The 21,878-nt window shown below is 51.4% G+C and overlaps 9 protein-coding genes across 9 annotated transcripts; 3 read left to right on the plus strand and 6 right to left on the minus strand.

The window, feature by feature from the left end:
• Positions 1 to 101: 101 nt before the first annotated feature.
• CTAM01_12237 (aldo/keto reductase) lies at positions 102 to 3,087 on the minus strand (the record flags this gene model as incomplete). Its single annotated transcript, XM_060528244.1, has 4 exons — positions 102 to 892; positions 1,032 to 1,252; positions 1,692 to 2,676; positions 2,745 to 3,087. The coding sequence occupies 4 exons, from the start codon at positions 3,085 to 3,087 to the stop codon at positions 102 to 104; spliced, it is 2,340 nt and encodes a 779-aa protein (XP_060377145.1).
• A 241-nt stretch (positions 3,088 to 3,328) lies between these two features.
• Positions 3,329 to 3,592, minus strand: CTAM01_12238 (uncharacterized protein; the record flags this gene model as incomplete). The annotated part of the gene is made up of 1 exon (XM_060528245.1): positions 3,329 to 3,592. A coding segment is annotated over one exon (264 nt), but the record flags the coding sequence as incomplete, so codon positions are not given.
• Positions 3,593 to 4,314: 722 nt separating this feature from the next.
• Positions 4,315 to 6,244, minus strand: CTAM01_12239 (HET domain-containing protein; the record flags this gene model as incomplete). The annotated part of the gene is made up of 2 exons (XM_060528246.1): positions 4,315 to 5,627; positions 5,680 to 6,244. The coding sequence occupies 2 exons, from the start codon at positions 6,242 to 6,244 to the stop codon at positions 4,315 to 4,317; spliced, it is 1,878 nt and encodes a 625-aa protein (XP_060377147.1).
• Positions 6,245 to 8,814: 2,570 nt separating this feature from the next.
• On the plus strand, positions 8,815 to 9,916 carry CTAM01_12240 (uncharacterized protein; the record flags this gene model as incomplete). Its single annotated transcript, XM_060528247.1, has 2 exons — positions 8,815 to 8,968; positions 9,033 to 9,916. 2 exons carry the CDS (start codon positions 8,815 to 8,817, stop codon positions 9,914 to 9,916), a joined length of 1,038 nt encoding a protein of 345 aa, XP_060377148.1.
• A 148-nt stretch (positions 9,917 to 10,064) lies between these two features.
• On the minus strand, positions 10,065 to 11,686 carry CTAM01_12241 (uncharacterized protein; the record flags this gene model as incomplete). The annotated part of the gene is made up of 2 exons (XM_060528248.1): positions 10,065 to 11,152; positions 11,653 to 11,686. The coding sequence occupies 2 exons, from the start codon at positions 11,684 to 11,686 to the stop codon at positions 10,065 to 10,067; spliced, it is 1,122 nt and encodes a 373-aa protein (XP_060377149.1).
• Positions 11,687 to 11,870: 184 nt separating this feature from the next.
• Positions 11,871 to 13,105, minus strand: CTAM01_12242 (uncharacterized protein; the record flags this gene model as incomplete). The annotated part of the gene is made up of 2 exons (XM_060528249.1): positions 11,871 to 12,961; positions 13,036 to 13,105. The coding sequence occupies 2 exons, from the start codon at positions 13,103 to 13,105 to the stop codon at positions 11,871 to 11,873; spliced, it is 1,161 nt and encodes a 386-aa protein (XP_060377150.1).
• Positions 13,106 to 13,934: 829 nt separating this feature from the next.
• Positions 13,935 to 17,643, plus strand: CTAM01_12243 (uncharacterized protein; the record flags this gene model as incomplete). The annotated part of the gene is made up of 5 exons (XM_060528250.1): positions 13,935 to 14,684; positions 14,742 to 14,972; positions 15,940 to 16,144; positions 16,208 to 17,230; positions 17,309 to 17,643. 5 exons carry the CDS (start codon positions 13,935 to 13,937, stop codon positions 17,641 to 17,643), a joined length of 2,544 nt encoding a protein of 847 aa, XP_060377151.1.
• A 672-nt stretch (positions 17,644 to 18,315) lies between these two features.
• CTAM01_12244 (uncharacterized protein) lies at positions 18,316 to 18,934 on the minus strand (the record flags this gene model as incomplete). Its single annotated transcript, XM_060528251.1, has 3 exons — positions 18,316 to 18,552; positions 18,631 to 18,761; positions 18,844 to 18,934. The coding sequence occupies 3 exons, from the start codon at positions 18,932 to 18,934 to the stop codon at positions 18,316 to 18,318; spliced, it is 459 nt and encodes a 152-aa protein (XP_060377152.1).
• A 762-nt stretch (positions 18,935 to 19,696) lies between these two features.
• Positions 19,697 to 21,752, plus strand: CTAM01_12245 (FAD binding domain-containing protein; the record flags this gene model as incomplete). The annotated part of the gene is made up of 5 exons (XM_060528252.1): positions 19,697 to 20,212; positions 20,269 to 21,156; positions 21,216 to 21,381; positions 21,478 to 21,594; positions 21,658 to 21,752. 5 exons carry the CDS (start codon positions 19,697 to 19,699, stop codon positions 21,750 to 21,752), a joined length of 1,782 nt encoding a protein of 593 aa, XP_060377153.1.
• Between the last annotated feature and the right edge of the window lie 126 nt (positions 21,753 to 21,878).

Consider the following 21,878-nt stretch of genomic DNA (forward strand, 5'->3'; position numbering starts at 1 on the left):
CACAAGAAAGACACGTGCGATGATTACATCTTGGAGACTAGGCTAGATAACACTAGATAGCCCTTAATCGTTTCAATATTCTAGTTTTCCCGAGCTGTTGCTTAAAGCTCCTCGCTCGTGGGCTCGTTTCTGCCAGGATCATCCAAATCAGCAAATAGCTTGACACCCCACTTGGCACCCGGGTTACTCAAGCGGTGCTTCTTATCCTGCTTGGCAATCTCCTTCAACTCCTCTTCGGTGAACTCGATCTCGAGCGCCTTGCGGTTCGAAATGATGTGCGAGTCCTTTGTGCTCTTGGGAATCACGCTCGTGCCCCGCTGGATACCCCACGCCAGCACGGCCTGGAAGACGGAAACGCCCTTCTTGGCGGCGACGTCGACCCAGAACTTGTCCTGGTAGATGGCGGGCAGGTCGTCGCTGTACGTCGGGTTCGTGTTGGCGAGCGGGGAGTAGGCGATGACCTCGATGCCCGTTTCCTCGTGCCAGTCTACGAACTCTTGTTGTTGGAGGTACGGGTGGGTTTCGAACTCGTGGGCGTAGGGCTTGATCTCTGCCGCCTTCAAGATTGTCTCGACGTCGGCCTTGGCAAAGTTGGAGAGGCCAATGTGGCGGGTTAGGTTTGCTTTGACGAAGCCTTCGAGGGTCTTCCAGGTGTCGACGAGGGTTGTCTCGCGGTCGAGGGTGTTGTTGGGGTCGTCGGGGATGAAGGCGACGGGCCAGTGGATCAGGTATAGGTCGAGGTAGTCTACGCCCAGGTCCGAGATGGACTTCTTGATGGCGGCTGCGGCGCGGTCGGCGCGGTGGTCGGTGTTCCAGAGCTTGGAGGTGACCCAGACATCTTTGCGGGCAACGCCGGAGGAGGCGAGGCCTTTGCCGGTTTGGTCTTCGTTTCCTGGGGTGGGTCGTCAGTTTGCGGGACGATGGATCTCGATGAAAGTGGTTTGAAGTGAGAGATGCGGATGACTCGTGTGAGTTGTTTGACTCGCGTGAGCATGTGAGGAAGGGCATGTGAGTTACGAGATGGAACTTACGGTAGATGAGAGCGGCGTCAATATGGTTGTAGCCTACCTCGCCCACGGCAAAGGCAACGGCGTCGGCGACTTTGCTCTTGTCGGACAGCCATGTTCCAAGGCCCAGAGGAGGGATCTTGTCGAGGCCAGAGAGGGAAGCTTGGGCCAGGCCTGCGCCGGCGGCGGCGGCGGCGGCGGCGACTAGTGTCTTGAGGTACACCATAGTGAAGCTATTCAGAAACCTGCTTCTCACTGTGATTTCCAGTCCACAGTATTTGGATGCTATTCACAGGTTGATGAACAATGGCTGGGACAGCTCAATTGATGGGAACCGCGATCTTTTGGCAGAATTTCTCTTTCCCCTCTTCGCTTTGAAATCGCATCATCCCGATTCCTATCCGCTTAACCAGCCCCCCCGGTCTCTCTTTTATCAGTGGAGGTGGTTGCCGGCATGACATCATCCATCTCCTCACTTACACCACCCGCGCACCGGGCTCCCATTGACACACGCAACGTCGCAGCCGAAGCACGTCAATCCTCAATGATTTGCTATCGGCGATCTCAAAGTTCTGGGATGGGAAAGATCCGGGAGATATATTGTCAATTGGTATCAAAAATTGTGCCATCAAGAGAAAAAGCTAAGTAACAAGAAAGAAGCGTCTAACAAATCATATCACCAACCAAAAGAGCCAGCCGATACCGGTGGCTACCAGCGGTGAAATCAGCAGCACCGCTTCAAAGCGAGGTGTTCCCGAAGAGGAAGGTGACTTGGTCGCTGCCTCCACATTGCTCTTCGCCTTTGATTTTGAGGATGCCCCCGCTCCGCTGTCGGCATCGGCCTCGGATTCGGTCCCGGCATCGGCATCGGTGGCCCCAATCCCGGCCCCGGCACCAGATGCACTGCTTCCCGACGACAGCACCACTTCCGCGTCCTGAGCCCCAGCCGCCGGCGCCGGTGCTGCCACCGGAGCTGCTGCTACTGCTGGCCCTCCCAACGCCGCCGCAACAGCCGTATACGCCGGCTTGGGCTTCATATCCTTATCGAACAAGCACGCGTCCCCGGCCCCCGAAAACGTGGACGGGATCCAGCTGTACTTATCCGTAAACTCCCACACCACGATGCCGACGCACTTTGCGTTATCCACGCACGTCTTAACGACGGTGCCGTAGTCCTTGGCCTGCTGCTGGATCGCAGCATCATCGGCAGGCAACTTATCATGCCGCACATCCAACTCCGTAAGCGCAACCTCCAGCCCCAGATCCGTGAAGCGCGTCATGACTTTATTCAGCGTATCCTGCGACGGCGTCTTGCCGACTTGAAAATGCGACTGGAACCCGATGCCGTCGATCTTGACGTTTGCAGCTTTGAGATCCTGCACGATCTTGACGGCGCCGTCCGTCTTGTTGGAGTTGAACTCGAGGCTGAAGTCGTTGTAGTACAGCTTCGCGGCCGGGTCGGCTGCCGCGGCGGCCTTGAAGGAGATGGGGATGAAGTCAGCGCCGAGCGTGCGGGAGAAGACGCTGTCGCGGAGAGTGCCGTTGTCGGCGAGGGCTTCGTTGACGACGTCCCATGAGTAGCAGGCGCCTTTGTAGTGCGTTACCACGTTGGAGATGTGTGCTTGGATTACGGAGGTGAGGGTTTCTGGGGTCCAGGTGCCCGTTGAGACTGTGGTCTTTGGTCAGTATTGAGTTGGATGTTCGAGGCTTTAAGCTCAAGGACGAGCCTGAACGCACCGAATTGTGGAAGTTGAGAGTGCCATGTCAACGCATGACATCTCATCATCTGCTTATTCGCCTGCGCGACGGCCCTCACGGAATCCGGATTCGTGAACTGGAACTCATTCTGTGTCTTCTCCGTCGCGTCCCATTTCTGGCTGTTCTCCGGCACCACGAGGCCGAACTCGCCCGTCTTGTTCAGGACCGCCATGTACGCCGCATCGTTGAAGAGGTTCGTGTCCGTCGCCGTGCCGAAGAAGAGCTTCCCTGACTTCACAGCCAACTCGTGAAGGCCTTGAGCCGATACGGAGGCTGCTCCTCCCCATGCTGAGAGGATAAGCCAGCTTGTGAGTCTCGCCATCTTTTTCTTTCTTTGAAAATCGCCCGCCTGATGATGGAAGCTCGTGAGGGAAATGCGTTATGCGCGTAAAAGCGCCAAGCCTGCGATGAGTAGAAGATGGGATGGAAGGAATGAGAGCGCAGAGGGAGAGGCCCAGGGGGGAGAGAAGGGAAAGATGTCATTCGATGTAACGACTTTCATGCGGGCACAGACTGGCCCATATATCAGTGGGCAAAGAGAGAGTCTGCTTGTCTGCTATACCCTAACTCTCTTCTTCGTCCTCCAATAGCCCAATTCGCATTACACTTTCAGGAGCTTCCCGCATGATCATGTGGGAAGCGGCAAAGGGCTCTGGATCGGATGTTTGGGTGCCGTACCGGGATGAGGCCGATGAGATTTCCGCCAGAAGAGGGGTTGGCAACTTGGTGTTGGTTCCGGTTGGAGGGGCCGTTTGGCGGCCTTTGAGGTGCTTCACTTGGGGTTTCAGAGTCGTCCGAACCGTACTTTCATCATCGGCGGCGGGGGGCCGTTGGGCGCACTTTTTCAAAAAGAGCACTCATCCTAGGTTGGTGAGAGTCAGGGATGGTCTTGCATGAAGGCACAGCCTAAAGTCAATTAACCCACCTCTTCAACTGGCAACACCCCTAAAGTGAGGCTCCGAGACGAGGCTTAGTGGCGGGGCAGCAGCGAGAAAATGGTTGTTGGCAAGTTGATGTGTTGTACAAAGAGGGGCACACCGCACGTACGACGCACATACGCACACACGGAGAACTCCAGTACAACGTCATTTGTTGTCAGCCTCGACAGGGCTGTTGCTTCTTATGTATTCTTGAAGCTGGGCTTGAGTATGGACTACAAGATGGCTTGTACGTCCGCGCTTGGAGAATTGGGAGCAAAGCATGTACTCTTCAGATGATTGACTCGGTCGGACTGCCCGAAGGAAAGGTCCGATGCTGAATTGTCAGAGTCAATTCACAAAGCTAGTGCCCGCTCGTCCTGAAGGATTTCTCATTTCCTATCGAAAGTCTAGTCGCAGATACTGGCACTTCAGGGGCCGAGGGATTGAGTTCTGACGCGCTTCTTCACGAAAGTAGAGAGCATGCTACGGAGCTTCATCAATCGCTTCTACACGTCTGTATAATCAACTACTAATCTAACATTGAACAGATGTTCCTGCCATCTGGGAATGTCGCGAGAAAATGCTTCATACCCTCTAATATAGTTTTACACAATTTCTTACATCGTGTCTTACACAACCTCAAAGTACTCGAGCTCATCCTCATCGGTCGGCCACATCTCGCCGCCCATCGCACCAGCAAACACCGTTGGTCCTACTATCGTATACCTTCCGATCTCACCTTTACAAGGCCGCAATATAAACGGATGATCCATCCCAGCGAGAAGGCAAACGTCATCACCCTCCCGAACGCCAACAACTCCAAATCCAGCCCTCCTGTCAAGCGTGTAGAATAACCGTCCTAGCCGGAGTTCGACTCGGCACTGGCACCCGCGCCGCGAGTCCCACTTGACGAGTGATGAGACGACTGACATACCTCGTACCGCCTTGTTGGAAGATGACGATGATGATGTGGATGTTGAAGTTGACGTTGATGACATGGATGTCGACCATTCACGCTTCTTTGGTCCTTGGATGATCCACCACAGCAACTCGTAGAGACTGCGGCCCATAGCGTCGAGCTTGGGTCCTGCCCAGATGGTGCTCGTAACGCTCCTCATGAAGTCGCCGAGTACATCTAAATACGGGCTTTCGCAGACGTGCGGAAAGGGTCGCTTCTCCTCACACTCTTCGTCTTTGTCTGCCATCATCTTGTCATGGTCATGGCATCTTCCCTCAGAGCACTGGCTCTTGGTAGGAAATTTGTCGCTCACAAAACTCCCTACTTTCCCTACACGTGCCCCTCGAAGAGTAAGTCTCCTCCCGTCGCCAGAGAACGCGAAATACGACTTGGCGCCGGCAGAAGCTGCGCAAAGACTGGTATAGTAGTACTTATACGACCCCCTCACCTCGGAATCCGTAGTCGCAAAGTCGACTGTCCACGACGGCATGGTCTCCCACGCAACACCGGCCGTCGTCTTCTTCCGGTTAGAAAAGTACAGTACCCGCAAGCTATCCTCCTCTTCAACCATAAGCCTCGTTGCGTCCCGAAAGACCTCTCCGACAGGTTTCCGGTAGTCCACCATCATCTTGCCGAGCACACCTGGGGACAGTGCCCGTAGCGCAAAGATCTTATCTCGCGGCTCTGAGGCTTGCATTGTAAGGACGCGACGAAGTTGGTTCGTTGCTGCGCGGAACGGCCGTACCGTTGCCATTGCTTGCCATTCGTAGAGGTCCACATGTAGGTCCATGCCCTGCTGACTTGGTACGCTCTCATCTTTTGGTGCCACTGCGAGGAGACGGGCAAGGCTTGAGAAGACGAAGAGTCGGGAGTCACGGCAGAGGACGGCGGAGTTCTTGTGGGCGAATTCTTGGAGCGTCCATACCCGTGTCCAGTAGGGTGATAGTCTCAAGTGATGTAGCGTATCATTGTTGCAAACTTTTTCTTGATTAGAGATCGATAAGAAAATTTGATCAGGATATGTGCGGCATCGTACCTTTCAGAGCTATTCTGGCAGCTAAGCTCTTTAGTCCTTCATTACGACCGCGATCATACCCCAGACGTGGGAATAAGGCCAGAGGCTTCGAACATGCCAGACTGCCCCAAGTTGCCGGTGCATGATCCTCTCCAAGCCAAACGACTACAGTTTTTGCGCGCTGGTAGATCTCGGCCATCATGGCCACTTGAGCATTGCGTTCATCGTCGGATGTCTGGACGATGCAGATGGCATCTATCCAGACACTCAAGCTACGGCGGTTCTTCGATTTTCGCTGAAGGGATCGACGCAACAACCTCAGTGCTGCAGCGCAGTTAGGAGTTATTAACAATTGATTGGTGGATGATTCAGAGGTTCGTATTGTGAGCGGTTCGCACGGCTCTTCTCCGCCCCAGGTATAAGATAGCGCAACGTATGAGGGCGGGCAGTCCACGTTCGCTTCTACAAGGCAGCAGCTGAGAGGTTCTTGAAAAGATTCTCTCTTCGCGCTTCTTTGGAGCACTACTAGTCGAATCGATCGTGAGGTAGACAGGGGGTCAAGTTTGAATTGGTCGGAGATCTCCATGCTCAAGGAAGGAAGTACGAAGAGGTTTAACGACCTTGACAATAGTTCATACACAAGTAGCAGAAAAATTACGCTTTTCCCAGCTTCATTTAAGCGAAAGTCGTGATCATCATAGGTAATGAGGGCCGATGTTGAGCCAAATGAGTAAGCACTAGCAGGGGCAAAGGAGTGGCCGATGCATGATTGTCGGTAGAATGTACATGATAGGAAGGCAGCCAGGTATGCAATTGGGCTGAGCAAAAGACGTTTTCAGCCGCTATTTCAAGACAGCCAATGTTATGGCGTTCACTCTCTTCATAGGGTAGTCAGAAATATGGTCAGTTGTCAGCTCCAGCATGTGGTGCTACAGATAACGTGTGTCGTTGGATATGGTAAGAATCTCCAACGATGTCTTAGTTGCGAAGCCCTGCAGAATTCCGGATAATGCAACACCGCACGAACATCAGTCACCAGTGACTTGTGATGGAGCGCACGCAGAGATGGCAAGCGAAACACTGGCTGAAATGTGGATTGAAGAGCTGGGATAAACCTCACAAGCGAGAGCTCTCGGTCGCTGCCCATAGGGATGGAAAGATTCCTTGGCTGGAAGACCAATATGAAAGCCTGCTGAGGTATCAAGGACCTTGCTGAGCGCTGGGCGAGGTAAGCGGGTACGACAAGCAATGTCGCACTACATAAGGGAGACCTGATGACGTTCTGAGTGACGATCTTCTCGGCCTAGAGCCGCCGATTGCTGTTCTTTCTTTTCGAGCATTTTGACGGCTCGGGTTCGTGAGTGTAACCGCCCCTTCAAGCGATGTCTCTACATGGGGGATTTGCACATTTATCTCCTTGCTTCCACCTCGCTCACCAAGCTGAAGGCGTGACCATTGCCAGTGCTACCTGAGAAACGACTACAGACGCGGAAATTACGAGCAAACTGGTGAACCGAGCTCATCGGAATCGCGACGAGCTTTCTCTAGATGCTTATTTTGTAACGATATTAATTCAAGAAATTAATATGCTGAGAAACGCAGCTCCAAGGCAATCACACAACATATACTTTTCGGGCCAGGTCATAGATTCAGGTGGTCAAACTTTGTGTCATAGTCGTCCGAAATGGATAGGAATTTACTACGTAACGGCAAGCTCATGATGTGGAAGATCCGGCATGCAAATTCGACTGAAGCTCGACCTGTTATTTCATACATGGCTTCCATCAAATTCCTCTACGGTGTAGGCGAACCGTGTTAGCAAGGAATTTATTCAGTGCCATGCAGATCTCTTTACCCATCATCTAGCATGGTGGCTCCATTGTGTTCACAGTCGATTTCTTTTGTCAAATAGGCATTCAGGCTTTGGGGACTTCAACGTCGCGCGTAAGGAATATACCAAAAAGAAACACCATCACAGCTGCTATTGGCATAGTGAAAGATTGCTCGCGGTCATTGTACACACCGAATGCCGTTCCTAATACAAATGTCGCACTGTTTAACTCTATCGTTTTGCATTACTAGAGGATTGCCGCAGTATATATAGACGCTACCCTGCCCTCGAATTCCGTACTATTTAACTTTAACCCTTTTCTCTCCCATTCTTTCCTCTATTTTACCCTCTCCCTCATTAAGGGATCGCTAGAATTACAATTTCGATAGCTTATTAATAGGCTAATATTACTATTTAAAAGTAAGTAACTTACTCTTATATATAAGCACTAGGAGTCTTATTATTATAAAAATAGTAGTAGATATACTAAAGTACTTAAAAGAGCTTTTTAATAGATTTTTAATACTATTTAAGGCGATTATTTTCGAGCTATAAGAGGAAGCCGAGGCGCTATATTAATATAGCCCTATCTATTTCGTTAGTACTAATAATACCTTTCTTAGTATAGGATATATTAATAATACTCTGCGGCTACGTTACTACGCTTTATAAATCGTACTTAACGATAGCGAGGATTTTAGTATTTTTCTTTAAGTTTTTTATTAAAGTCGTTATCGTAGGGTTAGTTTAGTTATTAATATTTTAATAAGTATTTTAACTTAGTATACTTAGAAGCTCTTATAGCTCTTAATAAGAGGCTTTTAAGGGATTTATAACTAGACTTTTTACTTATTATGGGCGAAGCTATTATAATTAAAACTATAGCGATTAAAGCTATAACACTATTTACGGACCTCGATAGTAGGTAGTTAGTAATATAATTATCTTTTTTTTATAATAAGCTTAAAAAAGTATTTTAATTTAAGTACTAAGTAAGTACTATACTATTTTATTAAAACTGTATTCTTTACTTATAACTTAAAAAGAATTAACTTTCTTCGATAACAAGGTACTCAGATACAAATGTCGGAGCTAGCGAATATCTGACGCCGACCACTAGGGGCAGCCAATGACGACCAAAGTGGTTGAGTTCGGCAGCTCGGTGTCGAGAGGGGTCGGCCATCGGCACTATGCTTCCGTGTATTGGCCGGGGACTTAGGAGTGGTTGCCACAACACTTGTACACTTCATGAGATGTACTTAACAAGATGAGTGTACAACTCAAAAAAATCCATGATACTGAATAAGAATCAAAACCAGTTCAACATGTCAGGACGTATCGATACACACATCCACGCCCTTCCCCCGGCATACCTTGCAGCTGTGAATGCCGCAGGAGGCGACCCTTCCGGGTTTCCATCGCCTGAGTGGTCCCTAGATGCCACCGTGAAGCTAATGGATAACATCAGCACATCTATAGGTAAGTTCTATAAATTAGGGGAGACGACTGTATCATTCCTTCATTCCACTAATGGCATGGCTAGGCATATTATCAGTCTCCGCTCCCGGTGCATCAATCGCGGGAAGTGGTGAAGACGGGCGAAAGCTTGCACGTACCTTGAATAGCGATCTCGCAGACCGGATCAACAAGTCATCGACAGAGAAACGTCTGGGGTTCTTTGGAGTCTTACCGGACTGGCAAGACGTCGACGGCACAGTATCAGAAATCGAGTTTCTTTACCAGCAGCAAAGACTCTGCCATGGTGTAACCGTCTTTACCTCCTATGGGGGCAAGCTCCTCGTTGACCCAGCCTTCAAGCCCATCTGGGAGAAGCTTCAAGCTCACAAGGTTCTCATCTTCCTCCACCCGACGGGCCTCGACGTGACGCCGAAGCTCATAGCTTCAACTCTCCCGCAGCCGATCGTCGACTACCCACTCGCAAGTACCCGAGCTGCGGTGGACCTCGTCCTGACCGGGACCCTCCACACCTGTCCTGATGTCGATGTGATTCTCTCGCACGCCGGAGGAACTCTCCCATTCCTAGCCACCCGTGTCCTGGGAACACTCAACATCCCAGCTCTCGCAGATGTCGTCGCTGTGGATTATGAGACTGCTCAAGCGGACTTTGCTCGGTTTTACTACGACACAGCATTGAGCTCCAGCCCGACACAGTTAGGTGGCTTACTCGACTTTGCCGATCCGTCTCACATTCTATTCGGATCGGACTTCCCATACTGCCCTGACCCGCTGATTGAGCTCCAGGTTCTCTCATACGAAGGGTTTGTTGCATCTCATCCGAGGGGTTCGGTTCTTGCGCCTGACGTTCTGCGAGGCAACTCGATGGCCTTGTTGAAGAAGCACAGTCAGGGGAGCGATCCAAATTGGGACTATGAGGTGAAGAGGGTGATGCATGAATCGAAGATGTGATGCGAGGCTGTCTTGACTTGTACCTGGATCTTGAACTTGACTTACAGGGGCGTGGGCGTGGTCATTATCTTTTGGCATTGTTCTATATCTCATCTACTAGCTGCAAATGAATGACAAACTTGGCTTCATAAGGCATGCTGCATCTCAATCATTCCTCGTCGATCCACTCAAAGTGCGACTGCGTCTGTCTGCAATCAAACTTTGCACGCTCCTCTGGGCTCATATCGGCTCTCAGAGCAGCAGCTTCGGCACTCAAATCATCCATCTCCATATCCGCCACGGCATCAGCAAGTCCGTCGCCCGCTTCTCCCTCGTGCGCCGCATCCTCATCGTCATCACTGTCGTCCATCTCAAAGTCCTCATCGTCTGCGTCGTCAACGTCCTGAGCAATCTTTCTCTGTTCTGCCTCGTGTACCCGGCGCCGCCAGCCCTGGAGCGCGACGATGCACTCGTCGTGCTTGAAGTCTGCGAGGTCGCCAGTGCCCCAGCCGTGAGCGCTGTAGATGTCCACCGGCTCCGACGACTTGGCGAGAGCGCTCGGGTCGAGGATCTCAGCGTCGTCGTCCTCGGTCGGCGGCACGGGGAACAGCTGAACACCTAAGCTTGACACAAGCTGAGAGAAGTAATCTGTAACAGAGTACGACCGTACACACCGCCACGGCTTGTTACGCGGGACCTTTCCAACAGTGTAGAGGTTCTCCTCGTACGGCGTGAGGATACCTCGGCTGCAGTCTATGATCCACCAGTAAGGCTTCGTGCGCGAACTGGAAGAACGGTACTCTCCATACGTGAGGCAGACAACATCCGGCGGCAAATCCATCGGAGCGGCTCCCGTGTCGCGCGTGGGAAGGGCAGCAAGCTCATGAAGCCCCGCGTCGCCGCGATCGGACCACTGACTGAAGTGTCCCATGTGACGGAGGTAGCGCACAGCCTTGGTTTGTGGTGCGACGTTCCAGGGGCCCGGACGAGGTCCGTCGTGCATCGGTCTGGCGTAGGGGAGATGGCGCAGCAGGTCGATAACGACCTCAGAGCGTCGCAGAGCGCGCAGGGCGCCGATATCTAGATCGGCGTCTGTCCAGCCTCCTGGCGGTGGGAAGTCGACGTATGATGATGGAATGTAGGCGAGGCGCGTGAGAGCCGAATAGTATTGAGTAAGGCCAGCGACGACATCGTCACGGTTGTAGGCGCAGTTGAGGGGGGGTTGATCTGGAGGCATCTCGCCGACGATGGCCACGGCTGAAATATGAGGGGTAAGTGAGCAAAGTGAGTCTGAGAGTTTGGTGGTATGTTTCCTGAGACTCACAGTATTATTACAATCTGAGAAGGAACAGAAAGCACTCAAAATGCCCCGCAGAATGTGTGTTATCGTCAAAAAGCCTCGACGAGATGCTGTGCCGTCTATTGCCTAGAGTTTGTGGACGCGACGCGTCTGTTTCTTTTCACCCCGCTCTCAAAGCGGCCAAAATAGGCCTCGCTTGGCGAGACCGTCGGCAACTTGTCGTCTTCTTCAAACAGGTGGTGCGGACAGATGCAGAAGATGCCTTCTCTAATTCGACCAGACCGCTCATTCTGACTGGGATAAGAACCGGGGTTCAAGGCACTAGATAAGCCAGGGTTTGGATATGATGACTCAGGAGCACTTGTTGCCTCACTGCACTGCGATGAACAGTGAAATTTCACATTGTTACAGCTTGGAAGCGTGACAGCGAGTGAAAAAGACCCCTCACCAGTCTCACAATCATAAGCTTCAATCTCACTCTCAACCTCCATTGCTTACAGCGATATGCACGCGAATACAATCCCTCAACATACGCTGGCACATGGTCATTCTCTCATACCGAATCACAATTTGTTCGCTCGCGAATAAACCAATCGATGAGTTTATTGGCGCGAATAACTCACCACCACCACCACCTCCTCTCATACATGTGTGGGTCTCCCCTGTCATGCTACATTACACTGAAGCGCGCCCGGTGCCCAACTGTGAAGTCGCCCAATTTCTCATCCTCACCGTCGCATCGCCCACACGCCCCGTCTGACCCTCAAGCAAGATGAAATCATGAGCCTCGCGTTCCGGCAATTCGACTAGCAGATCCAGATCATTATTGCCACAGCTGACGTGCTCCGAGAACGCGCGAATATCATCTCTGAAAGCTTCCTGTTGACCTCCAGTGATGTACAGACTCTTGGTCGCCGCAGAAATCTCATCCACCCACGCCATGTCGCCGTCCATTGGCATCGCCATGGCGAGATCGCTCTCGTCGGACTTATTCCGCACGGGGAATCGCGGGTGAAGGAGCTCGGCCGTGGCACGGGACATACATGTCGTGGTGAGCATGTCGACGTAGTTGTTCTCTGTGAAAGCCGGCGTCGTCGTCTTGCTGCTAAGCCAGGGCGACACCAGGAACACACCTGCAAGACGGTTCTCCAGGCGCAGGGCTGGGATCTCGAGGTGGCATGGGTGGCAGATGTGGCGAACGACGGAGCACGCCAGGTTGCCTCCGGCCGAATCGCCGCCAATGAGGAGATCGTTGGGTTTGATGCCGGATAGGATGAGCTGGTTGAACGCCGCGATCGCCTGACGGAGCTGTGTCGGATATCGAGCTTCGGGGACGAGAGTGTACTGCAAGACAGCAACGGCAACCTCTGCGTGAGCTCCAGGGCCGCCGGTCACATACGCGTTCCAGCACCAGTCGAGATGGCCGGGGAGAAGAGGCACTACGTATCCGCCGCCATGGAAAAACAACACAAACTTTGTGGCTTTCTGACGATTGCCGATCCACAAGATCGAGCCGTCATTAGCAGGGAGAGACTCGATCTTTTTCTGCAGCTTGTCCGCGAGCTCTGGATGACGCTTCTGCTTTTTCGCGATCCATTTCTCGTACGTCTTGATCGAAGGAGGGATGAGGAATTGTATTTCGCGTGCTCTCATCGACCCCAGAGCGAAACGATAATACGCGCAGAAGGCAAAGAAGCGGATAGAGACGCCTCTCGCGATAGCAAACGGGATGCCGTAGAAGAAATTCCACGCCAGTTGTATCGGAGCTATCAACACACGGAGTCAGTCACTATTCAATGCCTCGCTGTAAAGGAGTAGCCATGTTGAAGGCGAGACATACCACGGAATAGCAAACGAAAGACCAAGTCTCTCTTCTCCCACAGCGAAAGCTGCGGTCTCGATACCGACATGTTTTCTCGTTTCTCAGTCGCACTCGCACGCGATGATCGCACCCGGAAAGAAGTCTACTAGTGTGCCTAAGGATTCGGTTCGTCTGGTGTCAAAGCTGTCTACGATCCAGCAGTATGGCCGACATAAATGAAATGAGCAAAGGCTGTGCTACGAGTAACTGGCAAGTGAGTAAGCAACCACCACCGCACAGCGCAGGGTGGCTTTGGAAGTCTGGAGCAACGTTCAGACAGGTTCAGACAGGAGGTTTGACATGGACAAGAAACGCAAATGTGGCTCAGAATGTCACTGACAAGTCTGTCCGCAGGAATCCGCAGGAGGCACGGGCAACCGAAGAGACGCTCCAACTACCGATGCTTCCAACCGAGGCATAATTCAAGATTGTTCAGGGTGGCAGAGGTAACAGTAGCTTGGTGTAAATTGGCCGACAAGGTAGTTCGCACTCGTTTAAACTCGTCACAAAGACCGGTCTCCCACGTAGCATCATGGTGCTTCTTCAGGTTAGACCCTTGCATTATTGCGTGGGGGATGCCCCTCACTTTGACGTGCAGGGAAAGGAAGCTTGGATCTCCAAACCTCATGCTCGTGCAGATTGGGGTATCAAGTCGCTTGGTCTGATCTCGTGGAAGTGGCTCCGGACCTCGGCTCCTCACTTTGGAGGGATCGTTCCAAAGCTGTTGGCGTCGATCTCGGCTCACGTTGAAACGTGACAGTTTCGCCCAGAACATTAAAATACCAACCCCAAACAGTATTCAAGCTTCATTTAATGATCAAAAGTCCTGTCTGTCTTAAGTGTCTCGTGGGATTGATGACGCTAGTGACAACTGCACCATGTTGACCTCACGAGAAGGATTCACGGTCGACGTGATTGCCAGATGGCTCCGAAAATCAGTCCTCAATCCATACCTCTCGATACCGCTTGCAACTGGACTGGCGGTGGTATCAGCAAAAAAGAACGGAGCGGTCGGACTCTCAGACATCAGATTTGACACCGCTCAGCGCGTTGCGTTCCTCGCGGCTCTAGCAAGCTTCGTCTTGTCAACCACCGAGTATCTCAACAAATGGTCAGCAAACAACTGGACGACAGACCACACATGGGATTTTGACAAAGAAATAATTGTTGTCACCGGTGGCAGCAGCGGCATCGGCCACAGTATCATCAAACACATCTTGGCCAGAAACCCCCAGGCAACTATCGTTGTTGTCGACCTGGCTCCGCTATTATGGGAGCCTCAGAAAGGTTCCAACATCCACTTCTTCAAGTGTGATCTGACCGACACAAAGGCGCTCAAGACTCTTTGCACGTCGATCCGAACTCAAGTCGGCGATCCTACCGTTCTCATCAACAATGCGGGAATCGCACGGGGTTACAGCGTCATGGAAGGCTCGTACGCAGACGTTGAGTTGACCATCAAGACAAATTTGCTCGCCCCCTTCCTGCTTACGAAGGAATTTTTGCCGCACATGGTTCGCACCAATCATGGCCATATCGTCAACGTCGGGTCGATGAGTTCGGTGGTTCCCCCAGTGAGAATTGCTGACTACTCTGCCACGAAGGCTGGGCTCACCGCAATGCATGAGGTAAATGCTACTTCTTTTGACTTGTCGAGCGCTGGGATGACCGCTAACACTTCCCAGTCACTTCAACTTGAGCTGAAATACATTCACAAAGCGCCCAAAGTTCGTCAAACGCTTGGAATCTTTGGCTTCATCCGAACGCCGCTGGTTCCCTTTGACCCCGGTCAGCCTCACTTCATGATGCCGCTCCTTCATGTGGACTCGGTAGGAGAGGCCATCGTGAATTCCCTTTACAGTGGCTTCGGACGGACGATCTATCTGCCCGGTATAATGTCATCTGTGACAGCCCTGGTAAATTCTATGCGTTCCTCGATTTATTAGACTTCACTGACGTGACTGATTTGCAGCGAGCTGGTCCTGAGTGGTTGTGGCGTCTTGCGAGGGAGACTACTGCGAGCGCGAAAGATATCGCGTATACGCCAAGGCAAAAGATTGATGACACGACTGGTCAATTTGAGATGGTGGAACCTGCAGAGAAGTGAATGTGCTGGACTTTGTCTTCGGTATTCTAGATGTAGAGAGACCGGAACTAATGCACATCTTCAACGTAACCAAATATGACCCTTATGGAAAATCACCAATTTGCCACAAATTTCCGTTTTCTCCCCTTCGAATCCTGTCAAGATTTTGACTTGTCACACCTACAGAGTATGCATGCCCAAAGAGCTGAGACCTGCCGCTCGCTAGAGGTGTTGATGGGCCTCCAAGGGCCCCCAGTCGGATGAATTCAACCGGATCGAGATGGACCGGGGCGTCAACATCTCCGTTACCCCGGCGCTCCGGCCGTGAACCGTTGCATTCTCACATAGCTCGTGTGCTCCCGATCTGCCAAGAACCATGGTCCCCCAATAGTCCTGAGCGGGATCGTCACCCTTCCGCGACCAGCTCCATTTTCCCCTCATCCCCGGGCCGTAGCTCTCCACTTTAGGGCGATCCCCCCATCAAACGAGGTCTCTTAGGTCATGGTGTTTCTCAGAAGCTCTCACAAAGTTTCACAACGACGTCGTAGTAGCATGCATATGCTTGCCACCCTCGGACGAGACTGCTACGCCCAACGTGGGACGAGCCGAGGCATGGGTGAACTACCCACCATTGACCAAGGTCGACGACGACATGCTCCCCCGCACTATCCTAACCTTCGCGAGTGTTTGATCGCTTCCTCAAACTGAGTTTTTGACCTCATCCTTTCTGGGAACAGAGCCAACAGGTGTACCAGAAGTCAGAGACGATAACTCGTGACTATCGTTTTCGAAAACAGTGTCAATACATAGGCCGATTTGACATGCGGAAAATGTCGAAAACTTCGGATACGCCTACCTACAGTCAGTTCGCGTGCGTGGGGACTGGGTTCTCGGCGATCGGGCTGGGAGCTACGTTGAAAAGATGGTACGGCATAGGCGATATCAAATTCTTTGAGCGGCACAGTGATCTCGGAGGAACATGGTTTATCAACCAATACCCAGGTAACGTTCCTTTTACGAGTATGGGCTTCGCCAAACACGGCAGTAATTGACATCGACCCAAAGGATGTGCATGCGACGTGCCCAGCGCATTGTACAGCTTCTCGTTCGAGTCCAACCCAGACTGGAGTCGAGTACTGCCTCCGCAACAGGAGCTATGGCAGTACCTCCACGATGTGGCCCAGAAATACTCGCTCATAGAGAAGATGAGGTTCGGCGTTAATGTCGAGCAATGCGTCTGGTCGGAAGAACGCAAACGCTGGAGGATGAACATCCGTCGCTACGAAACCAACCAAGTCTTCGCGCATGAGTGTCAGTTCCTCTTCGCTGCCACAGGACAACTCATGCAGCCGCGGGAGATCGATGTTCCCGGTTCAACAAGCTTCAAGGGTCGCATCTTCCATTCGTCCCGGTGGGATCAAACCGTGGATATCCAGGACAAGAAAGTTGTTGTCATTGGGAACGGGTGTACTGCATCGCAAATCGTACCGGCCATTGTAGGCAAGACGAAGCACCTCACGCAAGCTATCCGCACAAAGCACTGGGTCTTACCCCCCGTCGACAACGAGAATACAGAGTTCATGAAGAATGTCTTGAGGCATGTGCCAGGAACACAGACGCTGCAGAGATTTCTGGTCTTCGCTGCGGCAGAAAACACATTGCGAGGGTTTTACATGACGAATGATGGGAATAAGTATCGCAAGCGTGCTAGAGCCAACGCTGAGAAGTACATGAAGACAACGGCGCCGGCGAAGTATCATGACAAACTCATACCTGACTTCGAACTCGGCTGCAAGAGACGAATCTTCGACTCAGGTTACTTGAACAGCTTGCACTCGGAAAACCTCACTCTACAAGACGACCCGATCCAAGAAATTGTACCAGAGGGTATTCGAACTCGGGAAGGCGTCACAGAGGCGGATGTCATCGTTTTGGCCAATGGTTTCGTTACAAACAATGCGGTTGGGGGCCTGGATGTCATTGGTCGAAATGGAGAGCAGATAGACCAGCATTGGGAGTCGTTTGGTGGCCCAGAGGCCTACAATTGCACGATTGCAAGCGGTTTCCCAAACTTCTTTGTACTTCTTGGTAGGCTCTCCACTACATGCCATACAGGGGTAGGGTGGTTGCTAATTCAGTTCACTTTAGGACCGAACTCACTCACAGGCCACACGTCCACCATCATCGCAGCGGAAAACTCCATTAACTTTGCACTTCGCATTATCAAACCGGTGCTTGATGGCAAGGGAATGACTGTCGAAGTTACTAGAGAGGCAGAGCAGCAATACGTCAGCCAGATGCAGGCCGACATGCAAAAGACTGTATGGTCTACGGGATGCACTAGCTGGTATCTGAAGGACACAACGGACGGTAAGAAGTGGAATGGCTCGACATATCCTTACTCTCAAGCGTACTTCTGGTATCGCTGCTTGTTCCCCGACTTTGGTGACTTGGAAATACGTGTAAGCATGCGAGTGAGACGAGGTAACTTGGAACGGTAAAGTGCTGACATATCAAAGGGACCGACCCATGCCGGGCGCAAGAGACGGACATGGCCAAAGAAGTTGGCAATTGCCGCTGTTGTGGGATACGCTCTGTCACTGCTATTTGGCCTAACTCGGAACCCATTGGCTCGAAACCGCTATTGGCAGCAGTTCAGTGTAGGCATGCAATTGTTAAGAGCTTTGTTGATAATGAGATTGGCGAATTTGAGAAGGAGGGTTGGCATGGTATGAGGTTGGAGACTTTGGAAAGGAGAATTCATCGAAGAGAAAATGCAGGAAGGAGGTTGAAAAGATTATTAAAATGAGTTGCAAGCTGATGACAAGAGTGCAGCTGCCCTCAATGGAGAGGCAGTGCGAGTCCTCTATAAGTTATTATTCATTACTAGTAAAACTCGAAGTGAAGTATGGCTTGTGTCCACTTTACTACAAGATACTTACTCATAAAGGCAAGTTTCAATGAGTCTCGCTCACTTTGTCTCACTCCAAATCCTTTCGGTTGAATATCTAGAATGCAATGTGAAGGTCACTGTGAACTCAAGCATGAAATATGAGGGGCGGAAGAAGTTGTGAACAACAAGTGGTATCTTTTACTTTTTTGACTATCTTCCTGGACGATGCAAGCGCAAGGGTTCAGCGATTTGACATTCCAGTCCCATTGCTTTTAAACATTTACAACTTGGCAGCAGCCTTGGCCAGGTCGGCAAGGGCCTCACGGCGCTTGAACTTGGCGTCCTGGATGACACCAGCATCGGCGTCGCTGGAGAAGTTGCCGGTCCACTCAACGAAGGTGCTGTTCTCGTTCTCACCGGAGGTGACGGGGTAGCAGCGGATGGTGCTGACGACAGAGGTGTAAGACAGCTCAGGCTGGGAGGTGATGACGCTGTAGGTGATGTAGTGGTTGATGGTCTGAATGTTGAAATTAGTTTCCGTGTAGTCTTCTGTTTGCAATCATGAGGAAGTAACCCCGCGATCAAAGAAACTTACGCTGTGCTCCTCCTGCTTGACCTCGAGGACGGTGCCGTCCTGGAAAGTCCATCTGACGATTTCGGTCTCCTCCTGAGCCTTGACGAACTCACTGCCCTTCAGAGCAGACCAGAAGTTCTGGAAGTTCTGGACTATTTGTTGAGACCTCGATATCAGCGTTTGCCCATACTCATCCTTGACCCACTGCCTGGGCCAGATTTTTACTGCACTTACGCTTGATGAAGTTCCAGACATGGCTGAGAGGAGCCTTGATGACGGCGCTCTCGACGACAGAGGTGGAAGTGGGAATGACGGAGGAAGACATGGTGATTTGTTGAATGATTGATTTAGTTGCTTTGGAGGATGGCAGACTTGCGATGATGACGCGCAGGGGAGTGAAAAGGTAGGAGAAATTCTTTCATGTACTTGATGACGTAAAATTGTGGAAATGGAAATATGATCCGCCGAGGCAGAATTTGACTGGTTAAGTTCCATTTAGCTGCCCTTATCTAGCTACATTTTTTTGCCCATCTTGTTCATTTTGCGTTTGCAGCCAAGGGCCCAAGGCGTCATGCTGTGTTGAGGCGCGCAACTGAGGGGTAAATTGGGGTGCATAAGCGCTTAGTCAAAGCAGGTTTCGTCATACACCAGCATTGGAATACCATACTTTCTTGATACGATCGCAACAAGGCGGCATGCTCGATCCTTTCAAATGAATATCTTGTGGCCGAAGCTCCGGCATTTTGTGAAAAACCTGCCGTGGCCCCGTCGGTATCTCGAGGACCCACGCGGACCCGGATCCACAGGCTCAATAGTTTGGTGGGTGTCGTGTCCGGTGCCGACCTCATATCCCGGGCGGAATTCGGAAGACTGGTCGGATGCACAGGAAACGTCTTTGTATGCAGGGACGCCCCCCATGACAATCCCCCGCACAAGTTGACTTCCGGGGAAATAATTATTAACCCCGCTCGGTAGCTGATTTCGGAGCTTCGGCTGGCTAGTGATGTATAAGACGAGCAATCAGAAGTGTCATATGCGATCGAAAACAAGCTACACTGGATCTCACTATCGTCATTTTGTTTCCAACATGCCTGAAGAGCACGACGTTCTTATCTGCGGCAGCGGCTTAGCTGGTCTCTGCGCAGCAGTCTGGCTAGCCCGATGCGGCATCAACTTCAAGATCCTTGAGCGGCGCGAAGGTCCCCTCAAGCAAGGTCAGGCAGACGGTGTTCAAGTTCGCACAGTCGAAATCCTTGAACACCTAGGCCTCTCCGAGGACGTCTTGAAGGAAGCTTACCACGTTCTCGAACTTGCGTTCTGGTCGCCCGACGGCAAGGGCGGAATTCGTAGGTCACATCTCGAGCCAGACACCGAGCCTGGTCTCAGCCATCTACCCCATGTGATTCTGAACCAGGCACGCATCAATGAGATTTTGATCGAGGATATTGTGAAGTCTTCTGGTAAATCACACATCCAGTATGGAAGTGATATACGTGAAGTTGTTGTCGATAGTGAAGCTGCGGGAAATCCAGATGCCCGCTGCGTGACTGTGAAGACAATGGAGAATGGCGTTGAGCGCACGTATCATGCCAAGTATGCTTTGGTGAGTCCCGCTAAGGTTGCGTGTGAGCTGAAGACGGCACTGATCACAAAATCTAGGGATGCGACGGAGCCCATAGTGCGGTCAGAAAGTCCCTCGGCTTCAAGATGGTGGGCGACAGCAGTGACGTGGTCTGGGCTGTCATGGACATCTACCCTAGGACCGACTTTCCCGATATTCGGAAGAAAAGCGTCATTCAGTCTGACTCGGGCAATTTGGTCATCATTCCACGAGAAGGCGACGAGATGGTTAGGTTCTACATGGAAATGCCAGTCTCAACTCCAGGGGAAGTCACACCTGAGAGAGTCAAAGAACGCATCGATGGCATTTTTAAGCCTTACCAAGTCGAAATAGCCGAGACATCCTGGTTCTCTGCATACTCCATCGGGCAACGGCTTGCGGACCATTTCACGAAAGATCATCGAGTTTTCCTTACTGGCGACGCCTGCCACACACATTCGCCTAAGGCTGGACAAGGAATGAATGTCAGTCTTCAAGATGGGTACAACATTGGATGGAAACTCGCCGCAGTCCTCCGAAAGCACGTCCATCCCTCAATATTGGAGACGTACGTCTCTGAACGCCACCAGACCGCCAAGGGCCTCATCGACTTTGACAGGCAATTTGCAAAGATGTTTTCTTCGGCGTACCGGAAAGAAAATGGGTACACTACTGAAGACTTCCAAGATTACTTTATCAAATCGGGCAGATACACTGCTGGTCTAGCCACGCAATATCAGCCGTCAATGCTCGTGAGGCCTGGTCACAAGGATAGCCTGGCGTCTGGTGTCAGCGTGGGAATGAGGTTCCAAAGCGCGCAAGTCGTTCGCTTCTCTGATGCCAAAGCGATGCAACTTTCGCATGCTCTACGCGCGGACTCGAGATGGTCTTTGGTCGTCTTCCCTGGCGATATTTTGCAGGCTCAAGCAGCGAAATGCTTATTCCAGGTGAGCAACACGAAAGCACCTTGTCACCGGGCTCATAGCACTGCTAAACATGTGTACAGGTCGCAAAATCGCTTGAAGTATCGATGAAACAGCTTCCGACACTTCAAAATGATATCCACAGCTTCTTGAATCTGGTTTTGGTGCTCAATTCTGACCGACAAAAATTGGAAGATCGTCATATACCACGGCTGTTTACCCCTAACGCAGGAAGGTGGGGGGTCAAGTGTGAGTACCTTGATATTACATGAGTTACCAAGTCTCGAAACCTCCTCCTCCAACGATTCGATCTTACACGTACTTCTGGCTAATGAGATTATGCAGGCCTGCAAAATGTTTTCGTTGATGATGTCAGTTACCATGCAGGCCACGGAGAAGCATATGTAAAATATGGCATTGACCCGGAGGTTGGCGCGATGGTGCTCGTCCGACCAGATCAGTGTAAGTTCCCTCAAAGAGACCTTCAAATTATCCAATATTCGTAGATTGACGTTGTGAATCCAGATGTTGCTGGCACATTCGACTTTGCAACCGTCGAGGATATCTTTGGATTTTTCAAAGGCTTCACGACGCACGCAACGAATGGATTCCACCAATAATCATCGCCTAGTTGAGTCGCTACCTGTAAACTCGCACCAAGGCTCATTAAATATTTAAGCCTGCTGAGACAATTTGTCGTTCTGTTAATACTGGAATCCGATAGTATGCGGAAATGAATAGACCAA

The sequence above is a fragment of the Colletotrichum tamarilloi genome, assembly GCF_030869305.1.
Source record: "Colletotrichum tamarilloi strain Tom-12 chromosome Unknown Scaffold_73.1, whole genome shotgun sequence".
NCBI lineage: Eukaryota > Fungi > Ascomycota > Sordariomycetes > Glomerellales > Glomerellaceae > Colletotrichum > Colletotrichum tamarilloi.